This window comes from Heterodontus francisci, chromosome 1 (assembly GCF_036365525.1).
Source record: "Heterodontus francisci isolate sHetFra1 chromosome 1, sHetFra1.hap1, whole genome shotgun sequence".
In the NCBI taxonomy this organism is placed as follows: Eukaryota; Metazoa; Chordata; class Chondrichthyes; order Heterodontiformes; family Heterodontidae; genus Heterodontus; species Heterodontus francisci.
Genome location: NC_090371.1, coordinates 73,523,268 through 73,548,052, shown reverse-complemented (window position 1 = coordinate 73,548,052; position 24,785 = coordinate 73,523,268). Strand labels below are relative to the sequence as shown.

Below are 24,785 nucleotides of genomic sequence, written 5' to 3'. Positions count from 1 at the left end.
ATTAATTGAAATTGATAGTTTAAACAGGGGACTACATAGATTGTTAAAAAAAAAAGGACTGAATATGACTGGAACAGAGTGCTGTGAGTTCGGTCAATTGAGAGATTTGTGTGAAGAGTGAAAGGAGATGCTCCTTTCTAACTTTTTCTTCCTGTAGGATTTGGTTCTTACTCTACTACAGGGAATATCTGGTAAGTGGTTAAGGTCTATTCTATTCCTAACGTTTAAAATAATACAGGAACTGGTAGTACGGTTAATAATATATGAAAGGAAACCAAATAATTAAATAAAATAATTAAGTAGTTAATTAAACACATTAAGGATGGCAGGACAGCTGATGTGCCACGGCTGCAGCATGTGGGAGAGCTCCTAGACGCCAGTGTGATCCAGGGCAAACTTACCTTCCGGGAGAGCAGTGAAGAGGAGCGGATCTGCGGGAAGAACAAGGAGCGGGGAGCCAATAAATAGAACCCGAAGATCGCAGCCTACAGCAGTTACCTTCCGGGAGAGCAGCGGAGAGCAGTCCAGGCACGCTTTGAAAACAAAGCAGTAACATCACAGGAAAGCTGCATGGTGATTGGTTGGTGAGTAACTGCTGTTAGGGAATAACTCTAAATAGCTGGGTTAGTACACTACTGTTAGGGTGTATGCGTAAATAGCTTAATAATAAGGAACAAGTGAGTAGCTGGTTTTTTTGAGTAATGTTTCACTCGTGAACTGTATTGATTTTTAGTAGGATTTATCAGTACTAGTAAGGTTTTATCAATAATTCAAAGCTGTTCTAGTATTGGTAAGTTTTTTTAGCAGTAGCAAAGGGTCAACTAATAAATAAAGTTATGGAAGGGTTGCTTCAACCTCGAGTGTGCACTTCCTGTGCTATGTAGTTGTTCCAGGATGCTTCCCATATCCTGGAGAACCACTTGTGCAGGAAGTGTCATCAATTGAAGCAATTTGAGCTCCAGGTTTTGGAACTTGAGCGGCAGCTGGCAACACTGCGGTGAATTCATGAGGATGAGAGCTATGTGGATAGCGTGTTGATAGATATGATCACACCATAGCTTAAGAGCATACAGGGAGAGAGGGAATAGGTGACCACCAGACAGTCAAAAAGAATCAGGCAGGTAGTGCAGGAGATCCCTGAGTGCATCTCACTCTCCAACAGATATTCAGTTCCGAACACAGAGGAAAGTGAAGCTTCACCTGGGGAGTGCAGCCAGAGACAAGTCCATGGCACCACGGGTGGCTCAGCTGCACAGCGGGGTATAGGGAAGATTGGAAGATCCACAGTGATAGTGATTCAATAGGCAGGGGATCAGACAGGCATTTCTGTGGCCGCAGACATGAATTCAGGATGGTGTGTTGCCTCCCTAGTGCCAGGGTCAAGGATGTCACTGAGCAGCTGCAGGGCATCCTGAAGGGGGAGGGTGAACAGCCAACAGTCATAGTCCACATCGGAACCAACGACATAGGTAGAAAGAGGCATGTGGCCTTGCAGTCAGAATTTAGGGAGCTAGGTAAGAAATTAGCAAGCGGGACCTCAAAAGTAGTAATCTCCGGATTACTCCCAGTGCCACACACAAGTGAGTATAGAAATAGAAGGATAAGACAGATGAATGCGTGGCTGGAAAGATGGTGCAGTAGGGAGGGCTTCAGATTCCAGGGACATTGGGACCAGCTCTGGGGGAGATGGGACCTCTACAGGCCGGACGGGTTGCATCTGAACAGAGCCGGGACTGAGTTCCTTCCAGGACGTTTTGCTAGTGTTATTGGGGAGGATTTAAACTAGTTTGGCATGGGGATGGGGACTCAGTTGGGACAAAATCAGAAATTAAAATGGAAGGCAGAAAATTAATGGATGAGTCTGGAAGACAGAGGAAATAAGGATTAGAAATTTTTTTTAAAGGGTTTGGCAGTGCTCACGGGTATCCATTTCAATGCAAGGAATATAGCAAATAAAGCAGATGAGCTGAGAGCACAGATCGACAAGTGGCAGTATGATATCATAGCTATTATAGAAACATGGCTTAAACAGGGACAGGAATGGCAGCTCAATGTTCCTGGTTACAGGGTTTTCAGACGCAAAAGGGAGGGGGATAAGAAAGGAGGGGTCAAGAAAACTATTACAGCTGTGAGGAGAGGTGATATGTTGGAAGGTTCATCAAATGAGGTCATATGGATTGAGCTAAGGAACAAAAAAGGGGCAATCACACTGCTGGGAGTGTATTATATACCCCCAAACAGTCAGAGGGAGATAGAAGAGCAGATATATAGGCAAATCTCTGAGAAGTGCAAGAACAATAGGGCAGTAATAGTATAGGGATTTTAACTACCCCAATATTAACTGGGATAGTTTTAGTGTGAAAGGAATTGAGGGAGCAGAATTCTTGAGGTGCATTCAGGAGAACTTTTTGCCCAGTGTGTAGCAAATGCAATAAGAAAGGGTGCAGTTTTAGACTTAGTTTTAGGAAATGAAGATGGGCAGGTGGAAGGAGTGGCAGTGGGAGAGCATTTTGGTGGTAGTGATCATAATTCAGTCAGTTTTAACATAATTATAGAAAAAGACAGAGATAGAACAGGAGTTAGAGTTCTCAATTGGGGCAAGGCCAATTTTACTAAACTGAGGAGTGACTTAGTGAAAGTGGACTGGAAACAGCTACTTGAAGGTAAATCAGTGTCAGAACAGTGGGAGGCATTCAAAGGGGAGATTCAAGGGGTTCAGGGTAAACATGTTCCCACAAAGAAAAAGAGTTGGCGAGACGGCCAAATCTAGAGCCCCATGGATGTCAAGGAGCCTACAGTGTAAGATAAGGCAGAAAAGGAAAGCTTATGTCCGACACCGAGAAAAAGCCGAGAGGAGTATTGAAAGTGGAGGGGTGAAATCAAAAAGGAAATTAGGAAAGCAAAGAGAGGGCATGAAAGAATATTGGCAAGAAAAATCAAGGTGAACCCAAATATATTTTATCAATACATTAAGAGTAAGAGGATAATTAAGGAGAGAATAGGGCCCATAAAAGACCAAAAAGGTAAACTATGTGCAGGAGCGGAAAATATTGGTATGGTTCTTATTGAATACTTTGCATCTGCCTTCACAAAAGAGGGGGACGATGCAGATATTGTCGTTAAGGAGGAAGAGAGTAAAATATTGGATGTGATAAACATAGGGAGAGAGGAACTATTAATGGGATTAGCATCCTTGAAGTTGATAAATGTATCCTAAGCTGTTAAAAGAAGCAAGAGAGGAAATAGCAGAGGGTCTGACCATCATTTTATAGCCATCACTGGATACAGGTGTGGTGCCGGAGGATTGGAGAATTGCTAACGTTGTACCTCTATTTAAAAAGGGAGTGAAGGATAGACCGAATAATTGTAGGCCAGTCAGTCTAACCTCAGTAGCGGGCAAAGTATTGGAATCTATTCTGAGAGACAAGGTAAACTGTCACTTAGAAAGGCACAGGTTAATCAAGGATAGTCAGCATGGATTTGTTAAGGGAAGATCTTGTTTGACCAACTTGATCAAATTTTTTGAACAAGTAACAAGGAAGATTGATGAGGGTAATGCAGTTGATGTGGTCTACATAGATTTTAGCAAGGCTTTTGACAAAGTCCCACATGGCAGACTGGTTAAAAAATAAAATCCTATGGGAACCAGAGAAATGCAGCAAGGTGGATACAAAATTGGCTCAGTGGCAGGAAACAAAGGGTAACCGTTGACCGCTGTTTTAGTGACTGGGGGCTGTTTCCAGTGGCGTTGCGCAGGGCTCAGTACTGGGTCCCCTGCTTTTTGTGGTGTATATTAACAATTTGGATGTAAATGTAGGGGGTATGATCAAGAAGTTTGCGGATGACACAAAGATTGACCGTGTGGTAGATAGCGAGGAGGAAAGCTGTAGGGTGCAGGAAGATATTGATGGTCTGATCAGATGGGCAGAAAAATGGCAAATGGAATTCAACTTGGAGAAGTGTGTGGTGATGCATTTGGGGAGGTCAAACAAGGCAAAGGAATACACGATTAATGGAAGTGTAGAGGAAGTGAGGGACCATTGAGTGAATGTCCACAGATCCTTGAAGGTAGCAGGACAGGTCAATAAGGTGGTTTAGAAGGCATATGGAATTCTTTCCTTTATTAGCCTAGGTATAGAATACAAGAGCAGGGAGGTTATGCTGGAACTGTATAACTCATTGGTTAGGCCACATTTTGAGTACTGTGTGCAGTTCTGGTCACCTCATTACAGAAAGGACGTAATTGCACTAGAGAGGGTACAGAGGAGATTTACGAGGATGTTGCCAGCACTTGAAAAATGCAGCTATGAGGAAAGATTGGATAGGCTGGGGTTTTTCTCCTTGGAACAGAGAAGGCTGAGGGGAGATCTGATTGAAATGTACAAAATTTTGAGGGGCCTGGATAGAGTGGAGGTGAAGGATCTATTCACCGTAACAGAGAGGTCAGTGACGAGGGGGCATAGATTTAAAGTGATTGGTAGAAAAATTAGAGGGGAGATGAGGAAAATTTTTTTCACTCAGAGGGTGGTGAGGTTCTGGAACTCACTGCCTGAAAGGGTAGTTGAGGCAGAGACCCTCAACTCATTCAAAAGGAGTCCAGATATGCACCTCAAATGCCATAATCTGCAGGGCTACGGTCCAAATGCAGGTAGGTTGGATTAGAATAGGTGGATCGTTTTGCAGCCGGCACAGACACGATGGGCCAAGTGGCCTCTTTCTATGCCTTAAACTTTCTCTGTGATTCCAACTCATCTGCACTGTTTGTGGCTCAAGGAGCTTCAGCTCAGAGTCATTGAGCTGAATTCCGAGCTGCAGACACTGCAACATATCAGGGAGAGGGAAAGTTTCCTGGACATTTTGTACCAGGAGGCAGTCACACCCCTTAGGATAGGGTTTTCTGATTTGGTCAGCAATCATGGACAGGAGAGTGTGGCTTCAGCTGAGACAGGTAAGGGGTCCCAGAGGGCAAGAGTGCAGGAGCCTCAGCCTTTGCGATTGTCCAACAGGTTTGAGGTTCCTTCAGCTTGTTTGGATGAGAGTGGGGGCTGCAGGGTGGATGAGCTGACTGACCATGGTACTGTGCTACAGGAAGCCATTCAAGTGGGGAGCAAAAAAAAATGTAGTGGTAGTGGGGGACTAACCATTGCCTATGTACTGTCATACCTTTTAATGTATTTTCCCAATCCACCTCAGTCAATTTGCCCCTCATACCTTCATAACTTCCTTTGTTCAAATTTAACACCCTGGCTTCAGATTGAACTACCTCACTTTCAAACATAATGTAAAATTTTATCATATTCTTGTCACTCATCTCTAAAGGTTCTTTTACAACAAGATTATTAATTAGCTCTTTGCTGAAAATAGAGACATATTGTCAAAGCTTTTCGTCTTGCACTCATCAGGACATCCCATAAGAATACCAATGTAAGGGAAAACAACAACTTTATACTGTATGAGAAGGGAGTGCTGATTGGTTGGCAAGTGAACTCTGATTGGTAGAGGTGTTGCCATGGAGAATGCACCAGTTTATGGTGACTGACAGTTAACTGCCAAGCTTTGCTTGAATTTTAAACCAGGCAGCTTGACTCTGATTGGTCAAGGCATTGCCCTGAGGAATGAACCAGCGATTGGCTGTCACTTACTTTGTTTAGCTGAAACAGGTGCAATGTTTGCACACATTCATTCTGTCTGCAAAGAACAGGGCCCTGTGTATAGGTAGCTTCCAGTACACGCAGATGTTCCACACGGCGAGTCTTACTGACACTCTTAAATTGGTTGTCAGTGTAACTCTCAGCACATTGAGGCTTATTTAGCAAATGTTGGCCAATTGTGGAATCACATGTAATGTTGGACACTATGTTTTGAGTTTTGCAAGCACGGGCTCGTTGGGTACGGCCAGTACCTTGTCCATTGTGAACAGTGGAAGGGACATGTTGTTTGATATAATCCGCCAGTCTTTGGGACATATGGCCATTGAAATTCATATATCACATTACTCATTTGTGTGATAGGCAGGACATCTTTTTGGCTTAGAAGGGTAATGTATCCTAAAAATTTGATCAACAGGTGAAGCTAGCTGTTTCATGCTGCTACTATGCAGTAGCAACATGCGTGGAGTTTGCCACAAACAGGATGCTGCCATCAAGCCAAAAAGACGTCCTGTCTAGGACAGGAATCTAGGAAAAAGTGGAGGGGTGGCTGTGTTAATTAATGATGGCATTAGCACATTAGAGAGGGATGACCTAAGTTCAGGAAACCAGGATGTAGAAGCGGTTTGGGTCAAGAAATGATAAAGGCAAGATGTCACTCGTGGGAGTGATGTACAGGCCCCTAACAGCAACCACGTGGTAGGACAGGGTATAAAGGAAGAAATAATGGGAGCTTGTCAGAAAGGTATGGCGATAATCATGGGGGATTTTAACCTACATATAGACTGGAAGAATCAGATGGGCGAAGGTAGACTAGGTGAGGGGTTCATAGAATGTTTTCGGGATAGCTTCTTAGAACAGCACGTTCTGGAGCCAACCAGAGAGCAGGCTATACTAGACCTGGTATTATGCAACGAGATAGGATTAATTGATGACCTCATAGTGAAGGTGCCCCTAGGTAGCAACGATCCTAATAAGATTGAATTTTACATTCAGTTTGAGAGAGAGAAGAATGGGTCCAAGACTAATATTTTAAAATTAAACAAGGGCTATTATGAGGGCATGAAAGCAGAGCTAGCTAAAGTGAACTGGCAAATTAGGTCAATAGAGATGCTGTGGCAGACATTTAAGGGGATATTTCCGAATACACAGAATAGATACATTCCAACAGGAAAGAAAAATTCCAACGGGAGCACTCACCATTTGTGGTTAACGAAAAAAGTTAAAGATAGTATCAAACTTAAAGAAAAAGCATATAATTGTGCAAAGATGGGTAGCAGATCAGATGATTGGACAGAATATAAAAAACAGCACAGAATGACTAAAAGATTGATAAGGAGGGAAAAATTAGAGTATGAGAGAAAGCTAGCTAGAAATATAAAAACAGATAGTAAGAGTTTCTATAGATATTTAAAAAAGAAAAGAGTTAACAAAGTGAGCATTGGTCCGAAAGAAAGTGAGTCTGGGGAATTAATAAGAGAAAATAAGGAGACAGCAGATGAATGGAACAGGTATTTTGCATCGGTCTTCACTATGGATGATACAAGTAACATCCTAGAAATAGCTGTGAATCAGGAAATGGAAGGGAGGGAGGAACTTAAGAAAATTACAATCACCATAAAAGTGGTACTGAGTTAATTGTTGGATCTGCACACCGACAAGTCTCCAGGTCCTGATGGACTTCATTCTAGGGTCCTAAAAGAAGTGGCTAGTGAGATAGTTGATGCGTTGGTTTTTATTTTCCAAAATTCCCTAGATTTGGGGAAGGTTCCATTAGGTTGGAAAATAGCGATTGTAACTCCTTTATTCAAAAAGGGAGGGAGACAGGAAGCAGGAAACTATAGGCCAGTTTGCTTAACATCTGTCTTAAGGAAATGTGAGAAGCTATGATCAAAGATGTTATAGCAGGGCACTTAAGAAAAATTCAAGGTAATCAGGCAGAGTCGACATGGTTTTGTGAAAGGGAAATCATGCTTAACCAATTTATTGGTTCGGGTTAGGGTTAGGGAAGAAGTAATATGTGCTGTGGATAAAGGGGAACTGGTGGATGTACTGCACTTAGATGTCCAGAAGGCATTTGATAAGGTACTACATCAAAGGTTACTGTGGAAAATAAAAGCTCATGGAATAGGGGGTAATATATTGGCATGCTTAGAAGATTGGCTAGCTAACAGGAAACAGAGTCTAGGCATAAATGGGTTATTTGCTGGTTGACAATAAGTAACAAGTGCTGTGCTGCAGGGTGTGCTGGGGCCTCAAATTTTTACAATTTATATAAATGACTTGGATGAAGGGACCGAAGGTATGGTTACTGACGACACAAAGATAGGTAGGAAAGTAAGTTGTGAAAAGGACATAAAAGGACACAGGGATTATAGAGAGGTTAAGTGAGTGGGCAAAGATCTGGCAATGTGGGAAAATGTGAAATTGTCCATTTTGGCAGGAAGAATAAAAAAGAAGCATAACTAAAGAGATAGAGCCATTAAGGGACAAAGAAGGTAATCAACAGTAAAGGAGTGGCAGAGAGATTTAAATATTTTGCCTCAGTATTTAGAGGAAGGTGAAGGAAGGATTGCAGGAATACAACATGCAGGAACCAGAAATTTTTCTAAATATTAAAAAGAAACTGTTAGAGGGAAATAGGAATTTCAATAGATAAACCAGCAAGCCAGAATCCTCGGAGTATCCAACTGGTGGAGAAGAGGGCAAGACTTGTATCATAATTAGTAAGTGGGCCACATATGAAAACCACAAGAGTAAATTTTCCTTTGAAAAGAGTAAATAACTGTGCACCCAGCCTACAGCTTTCCATTCATTATTTAGATGGACATAAAGTTATGGGCTGCACGTGTAGCTTCCTGATAAAGTGCTCTGTCGAGCAAGGCTCTGTGCCAGGACACACCATTGGAGCAATTACCCTTAAGTATTAAAATTTCCAACAATTTAAATTTTAAACAAGCATTGAATCAAAATACTTTAAAAAACACAGAATTTGAAAGTGTTAGTGTAGTTCCACATTAACACTTGAAATAAAAATCAACACCCATACCTTAAAACAAATCAAAAACATGAGGTCAAAAAACTGCTGGTCAGAAAAGCACAACACATAAACAATGGTTCTAGTTTTAAAAATAAAATGCATCACCTTAAGTCAATGTTATATGAAATATAGAATTCACTTTTTAAAATTTAATATTTTTACAATAAAACCTTGAGGTTGTATTAATGGAAAATGGCTGTTACAGAATACCAGGGAACCAGGCACAAGACCAAACCCAGCAATCCACTGAATACAAGCAGTCTTAAAAATACAAGTTTCCCAACACTATCACCACGTGACGAAAGTACCACTGCTCGGAAAATACACTGGACCTTGTACAAGCATCTTCCATCACCTCTGCAATCTCCACCGATGTGCACTCTTGTTTCTTCTGCTAAATTTAACTTTCCCAAGTTTGGAGGATTGGTAAACACTGTTTTAACTGCAGGAAAATTTGTGCTTACAAAAAAAACTGGCCCTGAGGTTTTTTTATGAGCAGCGGGCCATGCATTGGACATCCCTGGAGTACATATTATAGTTAGGGAATTGAGTGATAAAATAGCAGAGATGCTAATAATAATTTAACAACATCTAATTTCTTGGAAACTACTATTGTACCAAAGCACTGGAAATTGAATATTGCACCCCTAACTCAAGAAAAAGGTATGCTATAATTATAGACCAGTTAGCCTGACATTGGGGGTGGGTAAACTGTTAAGGAGATCATAATAAGCAATATCAGGCAGAGTCAACTCAGATTTCTTCCATTGAATTCTTCAGGGTAATTACTAAGCATATAGACAAAGGAAGTGCAGTCATCATGGTGGATTTGGAGTTTCAAAAAGCCTTTGATATAGTGCCACATTGCTTTAATAGCCAATGGATTGGTAGCAAACTTGCAGAATGGAATATGCCTGAAGCATAGACAGCAGAGTAGGAGTAAAATGGAGGCTTCTTGGTTTGGTAAGATGTAGCTAGGGATTTGTTGAGACTCCTAGTTCTCCATATACATTAATGGGCATGGGCAGAGGGACTAGTAATATTTTCCATTAGCAAATTAGGAGAAATGGCAAACTGAGGGAGCCTGTGAAAGATTGCAGAAGTGGAGAAAGCAAAATCTGGGATACTCATTTATAACTTTTTACTATTTATATAAATGATGAAGGGACTGAAGGTATGGTTGCTAAATTTTCTGATCACACAAAGATAGGTAGGAAGGTAAGTTGCGAAAAGGACATAAAGAGGCGATAAAGGGATATAGATAGGTTAAGTGAGTGGGCAAAGATCTGGCAAATGGAGTATAATGTGGGAAAATGTGAAATTGTCCATTTTGGCAGGAAGAATAAAAAAGCATATTATCGAAATGGTGAGAGATTGCAGAGCTCTGAGATGCAGAGGGATCTGGGTGTCCTAGTGCATGAATTGCGAAAGGTAAGTATGCATGTACAGCAAGTAATTAGGAAAGCTAATAGAATATCATTTATTGTGAGGGGAATTGAATATAAAAGTAGGGAAGTTATGCTTCAGCTATACAGGGCATTGGTGAGACCACATCTGGAGTACTGTGTACAGTATTGGTCTTCTTATTTAAGGAAGGATGTAAATGCATTGGAAACAGTTCAGAGAAGATTTACTAGACTAATACCTGAAATGGGCGAGTTGTCTTGCGAGGAAAGGTTGGACAGGCTAGGCTTGTATCTGCTGGAGTTTAGAAGAGTAAGAGGCCACTTGATTGAAACATATAAGATCCTGAGGGGTCTTGACAGGGTGGATGTGGAAAGGATATTCTCCTCTTGTGGGAGAATCTAGAATTAAGGGTCACTGTTTAAAAATAAGGGGTCACCCATTTAAGACAGAGATGAGAAGAAATATTTACTCTCAGAGGGTCGTGAGTCTTTGGAACTGTCTTTCTGAAAAGGCGATGGAAGCAGAGCCTTTAAATATTTTTAAAGCAGAGTAGATAAATTCTCGATAAGCAAGGGGTTGAAAGGTTATTGGGGGTAGGCGGGAATGTGGATCAGTCTTGATCTTATTGAATGGCAGAGGAGGTTCAAGTGGCTAAATGGCCTACTCCTGCTCCTAATTCGTATGTTCATATGTTATAAAAGGAGCTTTAAAAGCAAAATTGCACATGGAAAAACTCCATAAAAAGGACAACTGTGAATTTTGGTTTCATATTCAGGGCCAATGAATAAAATAAAATCAAGGAAGTAGCAATGTACAAGATAGCAGCATGGCCAATGTAGGGAGTGCTTTGTTAAGTTTTGAGCACCCCGTTAAAAACAGGAGAATGGAGTCTTGGAAAAGGAGCAGTCTAGATTGCTAGAATGATATTGGGGTGAGAGGATATAACTATGATGAGAAACTTTAAAAAATTAGGACAACATTCCTGAGAAGGTTAAGGAAGATTTAACACAACTGTTCAAAGTTTTAAAAAGAGAGAACAATGACAGATTAGTTTCACTGATCAGTGAATGAGCGAGAGAAACTACAAGTTTAAGATTAGCACTGTAAACATTAAAAGGAAAACATTTTTAGTTATTTAGAATAAGGAATGCATTGCCACAAGTAATGATTGAAGTGTAATCGTGGAATTGGTGAGAATTAACCGAATATAAGGGCAAAAAACAATGTTGTATGAGAAAAAATGGAAATTTGAAGCAAATGGAAGATTTAATGTAGAGCTGACCTATAGGCATGATGGCCAACTTCAGCACTGAAATGTTGATGATTTTTCTTTAGTCTTCAGAAAATTTAATTAATTTGTCAAAGAATCCCTATAGATTTGAATGATGATGCATTCTTTCTGAATACATGCTGATTACACCAAAAGTAAAATATGTCTTCAACACATTGGTGGATTGCCCGCTTGTTACAGAACCTGTCTAATTTTCATTCTATTGAATGGAAGCTATGCCTTTATACATCAATGGTTAGGCCCCTGTTGGATTATTGCGTCCAATTCTGGGCACCAGACTTTAGGAAAGATGTCAAGGCCTTGGAGAACGTGCACAGGAGATTTATTAGAATGGTACAAGGGATGTTATCTATGTTTTATGCCTCGGAGACATGGACAACAAATAAAGAGACTATTGATAAGTTGAATACATTCGAGATACGGGCATATTGGAGGATGTTCCACATATCTTACAAAGACAGAAAAATGAGGAAGTGCTGGAAATGGCGGGGGAAAAGAGGAAATTAGTGCATAGAGAGAGAAAGATACAATACTTCGGTCACATCGTTAGAACAGAAGGAAGACAGAGACAATTATTGGAAGGAAAGATCAATGAAAAACGTAGGAGAGGGAAGCAGAGAAGAAAATGGATGATAGATATAGTGGACTGTATACAGTTGACCTATGCAGAATGTGTAAGGACAGCACAGGACAGACAGAGGTGGACATCCATGGCAGTCAACCTTCTGGGAAGAAGATGACACCAACGAATGATCAAAAGATGTGGGACTTCAGTTACATGGAGAGACTAGAAAAGCTGGGATTGTTTTGGGTCGATAACCAGAGATTCAAGGCAAAGGAACCAGAGGCGAGATGAGATTTTGTTTAGCAACGAGTTATCATCCAGAATTCACTGCCTGTAAGGTCAGTGGAAGCAGAAGCAGATTCAATAACAATTTTCAAAAGGAATTGGATAAATACTTGAAGGGAAAAATTTTGCAGATCAATGGGGAAGGAGCAGGGGAATGGGACTAATTAGTTACCTCTTTCAAAGGACTAGCACAGGCAAAATAGGCCAATTGGCCTCCTTCTGTGCTGCATCATTCAATGATTCCATGTACAATGCCCTTCGGCACTTATTCCCACAGTAACTCGCCTCAACTTTCTAAGTTCAGATCTGTCTTTGAATAACATCTATTTTCCAGTCCTCAGATAGCTCCTTTAAGTTATTTAAATATCTTGCTGATCTTCACACTCATTTCCTTTAGGATTCTGAACTGTACTCCATTTGTCCAGATATCTTGTAGGTTTATAATTCTTCGCAATTCCTTCCAACATATGCTTCATTGATCCCTAAAAGTGTTACAGATTCCTGAGCCAAAATCATTGGATAGAGAATTTGCTTGATTTTCATTTAGGAACAATCATGATCTTGTGTACTTCTTTGTCTGGAATTCCCTTTTGAAGACATATATTAATTTTGGTTGTCATGATAATTATGGATGATGAAGGCCATTAGACCCATTTTAGTTCGTCCATCCAAAATGATTTTAAAGTCTTTCCCCATTGCGCTATCCAATTGAGTTTTAAATGATTCCAGGATTTTCATCTCTTGTGTATCTGGAAGTCCATTCTATGTATTACTCACCCTCTGAAGGAATACCACCTTTGGCTTCAGTCCTAAACTTGCCTATTACTAGTTTGATCCCATGGTCTCTTTCCTTGTCTTGCAAAGTCAGCACTATTCATGTTGTCCTTTTTATAAGCACTTCATTTTGTCTACATTCAATTTCATTAGCTATTCTGCTCACTAACATATTTTCTCACAATTGTAGTTTGCAGCACAAGAGGAGGTCATTCAGCCTGTTGTGTTTGTGCCAGCTCTCTGGAAGAGCAACTCAGCTAGTCTGACGCCTGCCTTTTCCCCATAGCACTGCAAATGTTTTCTCTTCAGATAATATCCAATTCCCTTTTAAAGGCCATGATTGAATCTGCCTCCACCAGACTCCCAGGCAGTGCATTCCAGGTCCAACTCACGCAATGCATTAATAAAGTTTTTCCTCAAGTCGCCTTTGGTTCTTTTGTCATTCACCTCAAATCGGTGTCCTCTGGTTCTTGACTCTTCCACCAATGGGAACCATTTCTCCCTATCTACTCTGTCCAGACCCTCATGATTTTGAGAACCTCTTTCAAATCTCCTCTCAACCTTCTCCAAGAACAGACCCAGCTTCTCCAATCTATCCATGTAATTGAAGTCCCTCATCCCTGGAACCATTCGCGTAAATCTTTTCTGCACCCTTTCATCCTTCCTAAAGTGTGGTGCCCAGAATTGTACACCATATTCCAGTTGAGGCTGAACCAGTGTTTTATAAAGGTTCACCATAACTTCCTTGCTTTTGTACTCTATGCCTCTATTGAAAAAGCCCAAGGATCCCATTTGCCTTATTGACCGCTTTTTCTACCTGCCCTGCCACCTTCAACAACTTGTGCACATATACCCCCAGGTTCCTCTGCTTGCATATGCTCTTGAGAATTGTATCCTTTATTATATATTGCTAAATCATTCTGTATTTTGAGCTGCATCCTTCATTCCTAATTTGGTATCATTTGGTTGTCCAGTCTTATGTATAAATGCTAGCACTCTATTTTGTCTATTCCAATCAAAAATGGACAAATTTGTTGAATTGAATTGTTCCTCCTTGTTCTTAAAACATAATTCAATTTTTTTCTTTTGTCTCCTCTCTCCTGAGGTTGCTACTTATGCTTTGATTTTCTCCATAACCCCCAAATTCTTTTACTCTATTCTTCACTAAGAACCAGCAAGTTTTTGACCACAAGGTCCATCACTGCTTTAGCCTGCTGGCAACACAATGTCTCAGAGCAGAGAGCACCACTGTCACTGAATAATGATTAATGTGATAATCCCGGTTGCTATTAAGGGAGCAAATTTGGGAAGATGTGGTAAATCAAAGGGTAGAGACAAGGCATGAAAGGTATTAATATGGGAAATGATAAACAGACCGTAACAGATTTGTACTCTTTATCCTATCCTGTGAGTAAATCAGCGGTCAAGGCTAGAAGTTACAAAAATAGTGACAAAACTAAAGGCTCTGTATCTGAATGCATGTAGCATTCAAAACAAAACAGATGAACTGAGAGCGCAAATAGAAATAAGTAAGTACAATCTAATAGCCATTACAGAGACATGACTGCAGGATGACAGATTGGGACCTGAATATTGAAGGGTACATGACATTTAGGAAGGACAGGAAGCTAGGAAAAGGTGGAGGAGTGGCTCTGTTAATTAATGATGGCATTAGCACATGCAAAAGGGATGACCTAATTTCAGGAAACTAGATTGTAGAAGCAATTTGGGTAGAGCTGAGAAATGATAAAGGCAAGAAGTCACTTGTGGGAGTAGTGTACAGACCTCCTGATGGTAACCACACAAGACAGAATATAAAGAAAGAAATAATGGGAGCTTGTCAGAAAGATACAGTGATAATTATGGGGGATTTTAATCTACATATAGACTCGAAAAATCAGATGGGCAAAGGTAGCCTAGATGAGGAGTTCATAGAATGTTTTCAGAATAGTTTCTTAGAACAGCACGTTCTGGAGCTGACCAGAGAGCAGGCTATATTGCACCTGGTATTGTGCAATGAGATAGGATTAATTGATGACATCGGTAGCAGCGATCATAATATGTTGAATTTTACATTTGTTTGAGGGAGAGAAGAATGGGTCCAAGACTAGTATTTTAAACTTAAATAAGTGCAATTATGAGGGCATGAAATTAGAGCTAGCTAAAGTGAACTGGCAAATTAGGTTAAGGGATAAGTCAATAGAGATGCAGTGGCAGACATTTAAGGGGATATTTCAGAATACACAGAATAGATACATTCCAACAAGAAAAAGCATATAATTGCTCAAAGATGGGTGGCAGGTCAGATGATTGGACAGAATATAAAGAACAGCAAAGAATGGCTAAAAGATTGATGAGGGAAAAGTTAGAGTACGAGAGAAAGCTAGCTAGAAATATAAAAACAGATATTAAGAGTTTCCATAGATACTTTTAAAAGAAAAGTTAACAAAGTGAGCGTTGGACCTACAGAAAGTGAGTCTGGGGAATTAAGAAAATTAGGAGACAGCAGATGAAATGGACAGGTACTTTGCATCTATAGAGGATACAAGTAACATCCCAGAAACAGCTGTGAATCAGGAAATGGAAGGGAGGGAGGAACTCAAGAAAATTACAATCACCAGGGAAGTAGTAGTGAGCAAATTGTTGGAGCTGCTGGCTGACAAATCCTCAGATCCTAATGGACTTCATCCTAGGGTCCTAAAAGAAGTGGCCAGTGAGATAGTTGATGCATTGGTTTTAATTTTCCAAAATTCCCTAGATTTGGGGAAGGTTCCATTAGATTAGAAAATAGCTATTGGAACTCCTTTATTCAAAAGGGAAGACAGAAATCAGGAAACTACAGGCCAGTTAGCTTAACATCTGTCTTAGGGAAAATGTTAGAAGCTATTATTAAAGACGTTATAGCAGGGCTCTTAGAAAAATTCAAGGTAATCAGGCAGAGTCAACATAGTTTTGTGAAAGGGAAATCATGTTTGACCAATTTATTGGAGTACTTTGAAAAAGTAATGTGCTGGGGAAACTGGTGGATGTACTGTATTTAGATTCCAAGAAGCCATTTGATAAGGTGCCACATCAAAGGTTATTGCAGAAAATTAAAGCTCATGGTGTAGGGGGTAATATATTGGTATGGATAGAAGATTGGCTGACCAACAGGAAACAGAGAGTAGGCATAAATGGGTCATTTTCTGGTTGGCAAGATGTAACGAGGGGAGTGCCACAGGGATCAGTGTTGGAGCCTCAACTTTTTACAAATCATATAAATGATTTGGATGAAGGGACCAAAGGTACGGTTGCTAAATTTGCTGATGACACAAAGTTAGGTAGGAAAATAAGTTGTGAAAAGGACAAAAGGAGGCTACAAAGGGATTATAGGTAGGTTATGTGAATGGGCAAAGATCTAGCGAATGGAGTATAATGTGGGAAAATGTGGAATTGCCCATTTTGGCAGGAAGAATAAAGATGCTTATTATCTAAATGGTGAGAGATTGCAGAGCTGTGAGATGCAGAGGGATCCAGGTGTCCCAGTGCATGAATCGCGAAAGGTTAGTATGCAGCTTCAGCAAGTAATTAGGAAAGCTAATAGAATGTTATTGTTTATTGCGAGGGCAATTGAATACAAAAGAGGTTATGCTTCAGTTATACAGGGCATTGGTGAGACCACATCTGGAGTACTGTGTACAGTATTGGTCTCCTTAATTAAGGGAGGATGTAAATGCGTTGGAAGCAGTTCAGAGAAGGTTTACTTGACTAAAACCTGGAATGGGAGGGTTGTCTTATGAGGAAAGGTTGGACAGGCTAGGCTTGTATCCGCTGGACTTTAGGAGAGTAAGAGGCGACTTGACTGAAACATGTAAGATACTGAGGGGTCTTGACAGGGTGAATGTGGAAAGAATGTTTCCCCTTGTGGGAGAATCTAGAACTAGGGGTTACATAAAAAATAAGCGGTTGCCCATTTAAGACAGAGATGAGATTTTTTTTCCCCCTGAGGATCATGAGTCTTTGGAACTCTTTTCCTCAAAAGGCAGTGGAAGTAGAGTCTTTAAATAGTTTGAAGGCAGAGGCAGATAGATTCTTGATAAGCAAGGGGGTGAAAGGTTAATCGGGGGTAGGTGGGAATGTGGACTCAAAGTAGCAATGAGAATGGTCATGATCTTATTGAATGGCAGAGAAGGTTCGAGGGGCCAAGTGGCCTACTCCTAATTCATACGTTTGTATTGCCTCTCTAGCTCCAAGGGGACTGAGACTAATTTTAACACAGCATTATTACCATGGCTGAAGATGATGCAACTCAACAGAGACCAGTGATCAAATCTAGCTTCTTGGTCTGCACTGCAGTATACCATATAATATGGTGCCTTCAAGAGAATCACTGGACAGCTCACATCAAATTTCCATTTCCTCGCATCTTTCAAAATATTTCTGTTTGGCCTTTGAAGTTCATTATGATTTCATCACGGCTGATTGAAAAATTCAAAGGCCCACAGGAAAGGAATTCTTTAAATCTTGTCACCACGAAGCTAGGTTGAGACAATTATTTTGCACCTGCTCAATGTCACATACTCAATTTCTGATAGCAATTTTATTGAATGGAAAATTGCATTATTAAATGGCTAGCTTAAGATATATTGAAAAGTAATGAAAACCTTGTATATTTCATACCAAAACCAGCATTTTTATTCACATTTTATTAGTAGATGCAAAGACAAAGTAATCTATAGCGTAGGAGACAACACAAAATGCTTTTAATTCCTACAAGAAAGAAATAAATTGCAGAAGAGAACAAAAGAAAAATTCAAGGAATCTCAGCTGGAAATAGAGCTATGTTATTTAGTGCATTGTATTGGTTTCCAATTTCTAATATAATTCTCTGATCTATTACCATTGCTTTACATCATGTAAACGTGTTTAAGTGAAAAATCCAGCGATTGCAAAAAAATAAATAAGCTAAGATCTAGCAAATGCAGCTTTAATATTAGGTGTGACCATTTTTAAACCAAATTCAGGGACCTTTTGATCACAATTTATATTAAAAAAAAAGAGATGAGAAAACTTGATCGAGCTCAGCTACTGATAGAACTTCTACAACTACAATACAAAAAACCTCAAAATGCAAATTGCTGGAGAATGCAGAGTACTCCGGGGTTGTAAAAACTGCCAAAGAAAAATCTAGATATTAACATATTTAAGAATCAAAAAGCAGTAGGCTACACACTCCCCGATTCCCCCCACCCCACCAAAAGAATATTTCACCACATAGTTAAGAAAAAATATCAAGAGGTGCACACTATGTGACAGGAGCAGCTTAACCTTGGCAGTCCATTTTACTACTGAGTGCTACAAGTCTCCATATTTCCCCACTGAACCCTCTACCCACCCCCCCCACCCCCCCCCCCAATAAAAGCAAATTACTGGGCTTATATAGGCTTCCATGACAGGAAGAGTAAGAACTTGGTGTGGACAATTTTTTTTTTGGAAGAGAAAGAGCAGATCCAGTTACATTATATAGTGGGATTATAGCATGGAGATTTCATAGACAGTCTGTGGAGTTAAAAGGTCCATTTAAAAAGGAGCATTTCAAGACCCACACAACAGGATGCAGCAGGTGGCAAGTTCTGGGCTGGGCTGTTGCTAGGTTAGTGCTGCTCCCTTTCTGGCCTGTGTGTCACGACTCCTCATTTCCAGAGTCCTCGTCATCATAGCAGTCAGCTTCTTCCTCTTCCTCCTCTTCGTCTATATCATCATCATATAAATCATCATAAAGCAAGTCTGAACTGTTGTCACTGGAAGGCACTTTGGTCTTGATGCAATATTCAGCCAGTGTGGTTGGAACCTTCACACCATCCTTTTCAGCTTCAGCCTTGGTTGACAGCACTTGTTTCCTGACAAGAAAAACAGTAAGAAAGCAACAATAAATAATTGATCTATACAATTGTTTTGTACACAGAATTTCGATTTTGATCTGCAGAACAGAAAGGACCTCACTGTGTAGAAATCAAAATTCATTATATCGCTATGTCCAATTCATTCATTGACAGCGCCTCAAACTCCTTACCTACCAGTTAGCTGACCAGCACTGATTGTGCTGTCAAAACATGAAGAACCACTTCCTGATTTCACTCCTGAATGGCCTGGCTCTAATTTTAAGATTGTGCCCCCTTATTCTGGATTCCTTCACCAGTGGAAATAGTTTATCTGTATCTACCCTAGTGAATTCTTCTGTCATTATAAATACTTTGATCGGATTACTCCTCAACCTTATCAACAGAACACAAAACAGGTTTATGCAACCTATCCTCATTAGTTAACAGTTTAGAGTCAGAGTCATACAGCACAGAAACAGGCCCGTCGGCCCATCCTGTCTATGCCAGCCATCAAGCACCTATCTAATCCCATTTTCCAGCACTTGGCCCCCCTTGTATTCTGGTGAATTTGCACTTTTTCCCCCTCCAAGGTTGATACATCTTTCCTGAAGTGCGATGGCCAAAACTGAACAAGGTACTTCAGATCAGGTTTGACCAAGGCTTTGTGCAACTGAAGCAACAATTCCTGACTTCTGTATGCCATCTGGCCTTGAGAGAAGGGACAACATTCCATTAGCCTTTTTGATTATTTTTGTAAAAATTACTACAACCCTCCAAGCATTATGTAGTAATTTTAGGCATCAAATAAGACTTCACAGTTCTCATCTCAGTACTTAAACCTCCTCCTTTACTGAAAAGGTTAAGGGGAAATATACTTTATTCCAAATACTCTAATATAAAATGTGGGAGTAAATTTAAAAGCTTACTAAGTGGGATTTGATTACAAATAAGTACATTTTCTTACCTGTGGGAAGCCTTGTTGCTCTGTGATAGCAAATAGCACCTCCCCATTTGCAAGTGTGGCAGCTATGACTTCAGACCAGACTGAAAGCTGAACCAGAGTCACTAAACAACAGGAATTCACACTACTGGTTTGGTACTTTGCAACCCCAGAATAGGATTGGGCTATCTCAATCTAGTTGAATGGGCCCAGGTAGAGTGCAAGACTCCCCTCAAATTACCATAAAATTGGCACTCTCATGAGAGAAAATGACTGCTTGGGGACCGGAAAAGTTAAAAATGGTATAGGAGTAAAATACATTGGTGGAGATGAATAAAGGAAACTTTACCCTGCCTTCTTGCTGCATTGTACTGACACTGGGTGAAAAAAGTCCTGTTCTTAAATACTAACATCCCCGTGTCCACGAGCACAACATTTCATAAAAAATGGATTGCAAATTAATATAGAGTCTGAAAATGTGAAACCTGGTAGTTTACAAGATGAATTATATAGGATTGAAACTGAAATAGGAGGACATACACAGACTGGTGAAGTAGGCTGATATGTGGCAGTCTAACTTCAATGCAGAGAAGTGTGAAGTGATATAATTTGAATGAAAAAAATGAGAGGCAATATAAACTAAATGATACAATTTTAAACGGAGTGCAGAGAGACCTGGGGGGGGGGGGGGGGGTTCACATACACAAATTTTTGAAGGCTGTACGACAAGCTAAAAAAATACTGTTAGAATCACATGGGATTCTGGGCTTTATAAACTGAGGCAACGAGTACAATAGCAAGGAAGTTATGTTGTTAACCCTTAAATACCACTGGTTTGGCTGGAGCTCAAGTGTCCAATTCTGGGCACAACACTTTAGGAAGGAGACAAGCCTGGGAATTAAAAGGTTAAAGATGAAGAAAGGTATTTTAATGTAGAAAGGCACATTTGAAATGATAGCTACCTGCTCATGCTGGGCCATTTCTTGTGTACCATCGTGACTTGGTTCCTTCACTGTCGCTGGGTCAAAATCCTGGAACGCCCTTCCTAACAGCGCTGTTGGTGTACCAACACCCCAAGGACTACCGCAGTTCAAGAAGGCAGCTCACCACCACCTTCTCAAGGGCAGTTAGGGATGGGTAATAAATGGTAGCATAGCCAGCGACGCCCTCATCCCCCAAACAAATAACAAAAAACATTTATCCTTAAACAGGTTTTGGAAATTCTTATAGTTCAACCTAAAACTGGAATCCAGTTGTGTGCTTGCTTTGAGTCAAAAAGCGAGATACTCCGATAACTGATAAAACTGACTTAAATGAAAATTAAATACATATGCTGCAATATTCGCGTAAGTATTACCCTATTGTATTCACTTAAATGCTGTTCCTCAATCACCCTCTATTTATTATTTAGACCTGCTTTGAAGCAGTCTGGAAACAAAAATCATGTTAAATATTAATATCAGGTCACCACATTATATTTAGCTGTTTCAGTATCTGAGGAGTCGCGAATGGTGTTGAGCATTGCACAATCATCAGCGAACATCCCCACCGCTGATCTTATAGGTGGAGGGAAGGTCACTGATGAAGCAGCTGAAGATTGTTGGGCCTAGGACACTACCCTGAGGACCACCTGTAGTAATGTCCTGGGACTGAGGTGATTGATGTCCAAAAACCACAACCATCTTCCTTTCTGCTCGGTATGACTCCAACCAGTGGACAGTTTTCCCCGATTCCCATTGACTCCAGTTTTGCCAGGGGTCCTTGATGCCATACTCGGTCAAATGCTGTCTCGATGTCAAGGACAGTCACCCTCACCTCACCTCGGGAGTTCAGCTCTTTTGTCCAAGTTTGGACCAAGGCTGCCCTGAGGTCAGGAGCTGGGTGGTCCTGGCAGAACCCAAACTGAGCAACGGTCAGCAGGTTATTGCTGAACAATTGCCACTTGATAGCACTGTCAACGATCCCTTCCATAACTTTGCTGATGATCAGGAGTAGACTGATAGGGCGGTAAGTCACCAGGTCTGATTTGTCCTACTTTTTGTGCACAGGACATACCTGTGCAATTTTCCATATTACTTGGTAGATGCCAGTGTTGTAGCTGTACTGGAACAGCTTGGCTAGGGGCGTGGCTAGTTCTGGAGCACAAGTCTTCATTATTATTCAGTTACAAGGATGACATATGACTCAATAGGTTACAATCATGTACCTATCAACAATTTATACCGTTTGGAGAAGAATTCCAGCTCACAGTTGAACAGCGGTGCAAGGAAGGAGGTGGAGCTGAGAAAGAAGAGGAGAAAGAAACTCTATTTTAAGACTTCACAATTGATTTGTATCAAAATTTCTTACCTGATGATTTCAGCATATTCTTTGTCTTTCCCTTTGCTATCTCTCCATTTTCTGAACATGACTGAGGCATCCACATTTGCTGGTGAGAATGTGTTTGGTTCATTCAATAAGGAAATGACACTTAATAGTATAGTCCTGGGAATTTGGGGTTAAAACAAAACATTTGAATTATTTCCTTAATTTCCTTGTAATTTTATTAACTTTTGTAAGCTTTCTAAAGACACATATTTAAAAAATTAAGCACATCTTGTATATTTAACGTAAATATTTATAGAACATTACCTCCCTTTTAAGACCACAAAAATGCAAATCTGAAAATAGCAGGATAAATGATGCATCAGCAGTGAGCACAGATTATTACGCTGTCCCACATGCAGTCTGGAAACTCAACTATAAAGCAGGGAGAAATTTATTTTCAGCCTTTTATTTGGAAATCTTTTTTCTCATCTTATCCAGGTTCCTTGCCCCAAAGTTGCATGCAACATTCTTTAAAAGACAGCAGATAGGTCAGACAATGGAGCCTGCAATTGATGTTCATATCAGCAACAAGATGGGCTAACAGCCTGTCAGAAATGCCTGTCCTGCATTCAATATGCCAAAACCAAGACTTCTCCCAGGGCGAACATATAAATATCCAATGTAAACATATTTATGTTTTAAAACTTGAATATCATAAACTTTGCACAAATTTAAAATAAGGATTTAGGATCAGATTTAAAGACAAACTACACTCTCTACCAAGAAAGTAAGTTGCGCCAAACGTCTAATCATTAAAATTATACATGATCTGTGGAATCAATTAAGAAAGACTTGCATTTATATAATACCTTTCAAATCCTCAGTACATCCCAAAGTGCTTTATCGCCAAATAAGGACTTTTGATGCATAATTACTGTTATAATGGAGGAAACGTGGAAGCCAATATACACACAGCAAAGTCCCGCAAATGGCAATGTAACAATGACCAGATAATTCTATTTTAGGTGTTGGTCGAGGGATAAACATTGGTCAGGACAGTGGGGGAACACCTGCTATTCCAAATAATTCCAGAGGACCGTTTACATCCATTTCAGAGGGAAGACTTGGCTTCAGTTCAGCATCTCATCCAAAAGATGGCACTCCCTCAGTACTGCACCAGCCTAGATTTTATCTTCAGGTCACTGAAGTGAGACTTGAACCCACAACCTCTGACTCAGAGGCAATTGAGGTACCACTCAGCCAGGGCTGACACCAACAGGCCAAATAACATTGCAACAAATTAAATGAATTAACAGCACAGATAGAAATTAATAGGCTTGATTTAATGCATGGATACAACAAAGGCCATCAGCCCTGAAATCTTTGCGGCTTTAGTACTCACAAACTAGCCGCGTCCCTAGCCAAGCTCTTCCAGTACAGCTACAACATTGGCATATTTACCTGACGATTTGTAAAACTGCCCAGGTACAACCTGTCCACAAAAAGCAGGACAAATCCAATCTGGCCAATTACCACTCCATCAGTCTACTCACAATTATCAGCAAAGTGATGGAAGGTGACATTGAATGTGCTATCATGCAGCACTTACTCATCAGTAACCTGCTTACTCTTGCTCAGTTTGGATTCCGCCAAGGCCACTCGGCTCCAGACCTCATTACAGCTTTGGTCCAAACATGGACAAAGGACCTGAATTCAAGAGGTGAGGTGAGAGTAACTGCTCTCGACATCAAGGAAGCGTCTGACCTAGTGTGGCATCAAGGAGCCCGAGCAAAATTCAAGTCAACAGGAATCAGGGGAAAAACTCACCTGCTTCATCAATGACCTTCCCTCCTTCATAAGGTCAGAAGCTGGAAAGTTCGCAGATGATTGTACAATGTTAAGTACCATTCACAACTCCTCAGATACTGAAGCAGTCCGCGCTCGCATACAAGAAGAACTGGACAAGATTCAGGCTTGGGCTGATAAGTGGCAAGTCACATCCGTGCCACAAAAGTGCCAGGCAATGACCATCTCCAACAAGACAGAATCTAACCATCCCCCCTTGACATTCAACAGCATTACCATTGCTGAATCCCCCACCATCAACATCCTGGGGTTACCATTGACCAGAAATATAAATACTGTGACAAGAGGTCAGCGGCTGGGAATTCCGTGGCAAGTAGCTCACCACCCGACTCCCCAAAGCCTGTCTTCACCACTTACAAGGCACAAGTCAGGAACGTGATGGAATGCTCTCCACTTGCCTGGATGAGTGCAGCCTCAACAAAAGAAGCTCGGCATCATCTACGACAAAGAAGCCCGCCTGATCGGCACGGGGTCCACCACTGGCAGAAGTGTACATCTTTTACAACAGGGTTGTCCAACACACGGCCCGGGGCCAGGATCCAGCCTGCCGAAGGTTCCCATCTGGCCCACGGCTGTTAACTGTACCCAGGCAGTTCCTCATCTTCCCCAGGCTCCGTGACTGGAGATGAGAAATTCCGCAGTGTCACAGCGGCTTTGAAAAAAGATCACAAGGCAGTTTCACAGCTCACAGACCCTGACATCAGGAACAGCAGTTTAAAAAACTCCTAATCTGTCCGAAGTTCAGAAACTGCTGTTCCTGATGTCAGGATCTGTCAGTTGTGAAACTGACCGGCGATTTCA

General features: G+C 40.8%; 1 protein-coding gene across 1 annotated transcript in view; it reads right to left on the bottom strand.

Moving 5' to 3' along the window:
• Positions 1-18,398: 18,398 nt before the first annotated feature.
• Positions 18,399-24,785, bottom strand: part of ube2r2 (ubiquitin-conjugating enzyme E2R 2) — a 161,742-nt gene continuing 155,355 nt past the window's right edge. Inside the window, exons 3-5 of the mRNA XM_068014299.1 lie at positions 24,383-24,480; positions 22,161-22,295; positions 18,399-18,889 (exon numbers count right to left, since the gene is read on the bottom strand). Of these exons, the coding sequence (XP_067870400.1) occupies positions 18,673-18,889; positions 22,161-22,295; positions 24,383-24,480 (450 nt within the window). The 3' untranslated portion in view covers positions 18,399-18,672. The remainder of the gene's footprint in view (positions 18,890-22,160; positions 22,296-24,382; positions 24,481-24,785) is intronic.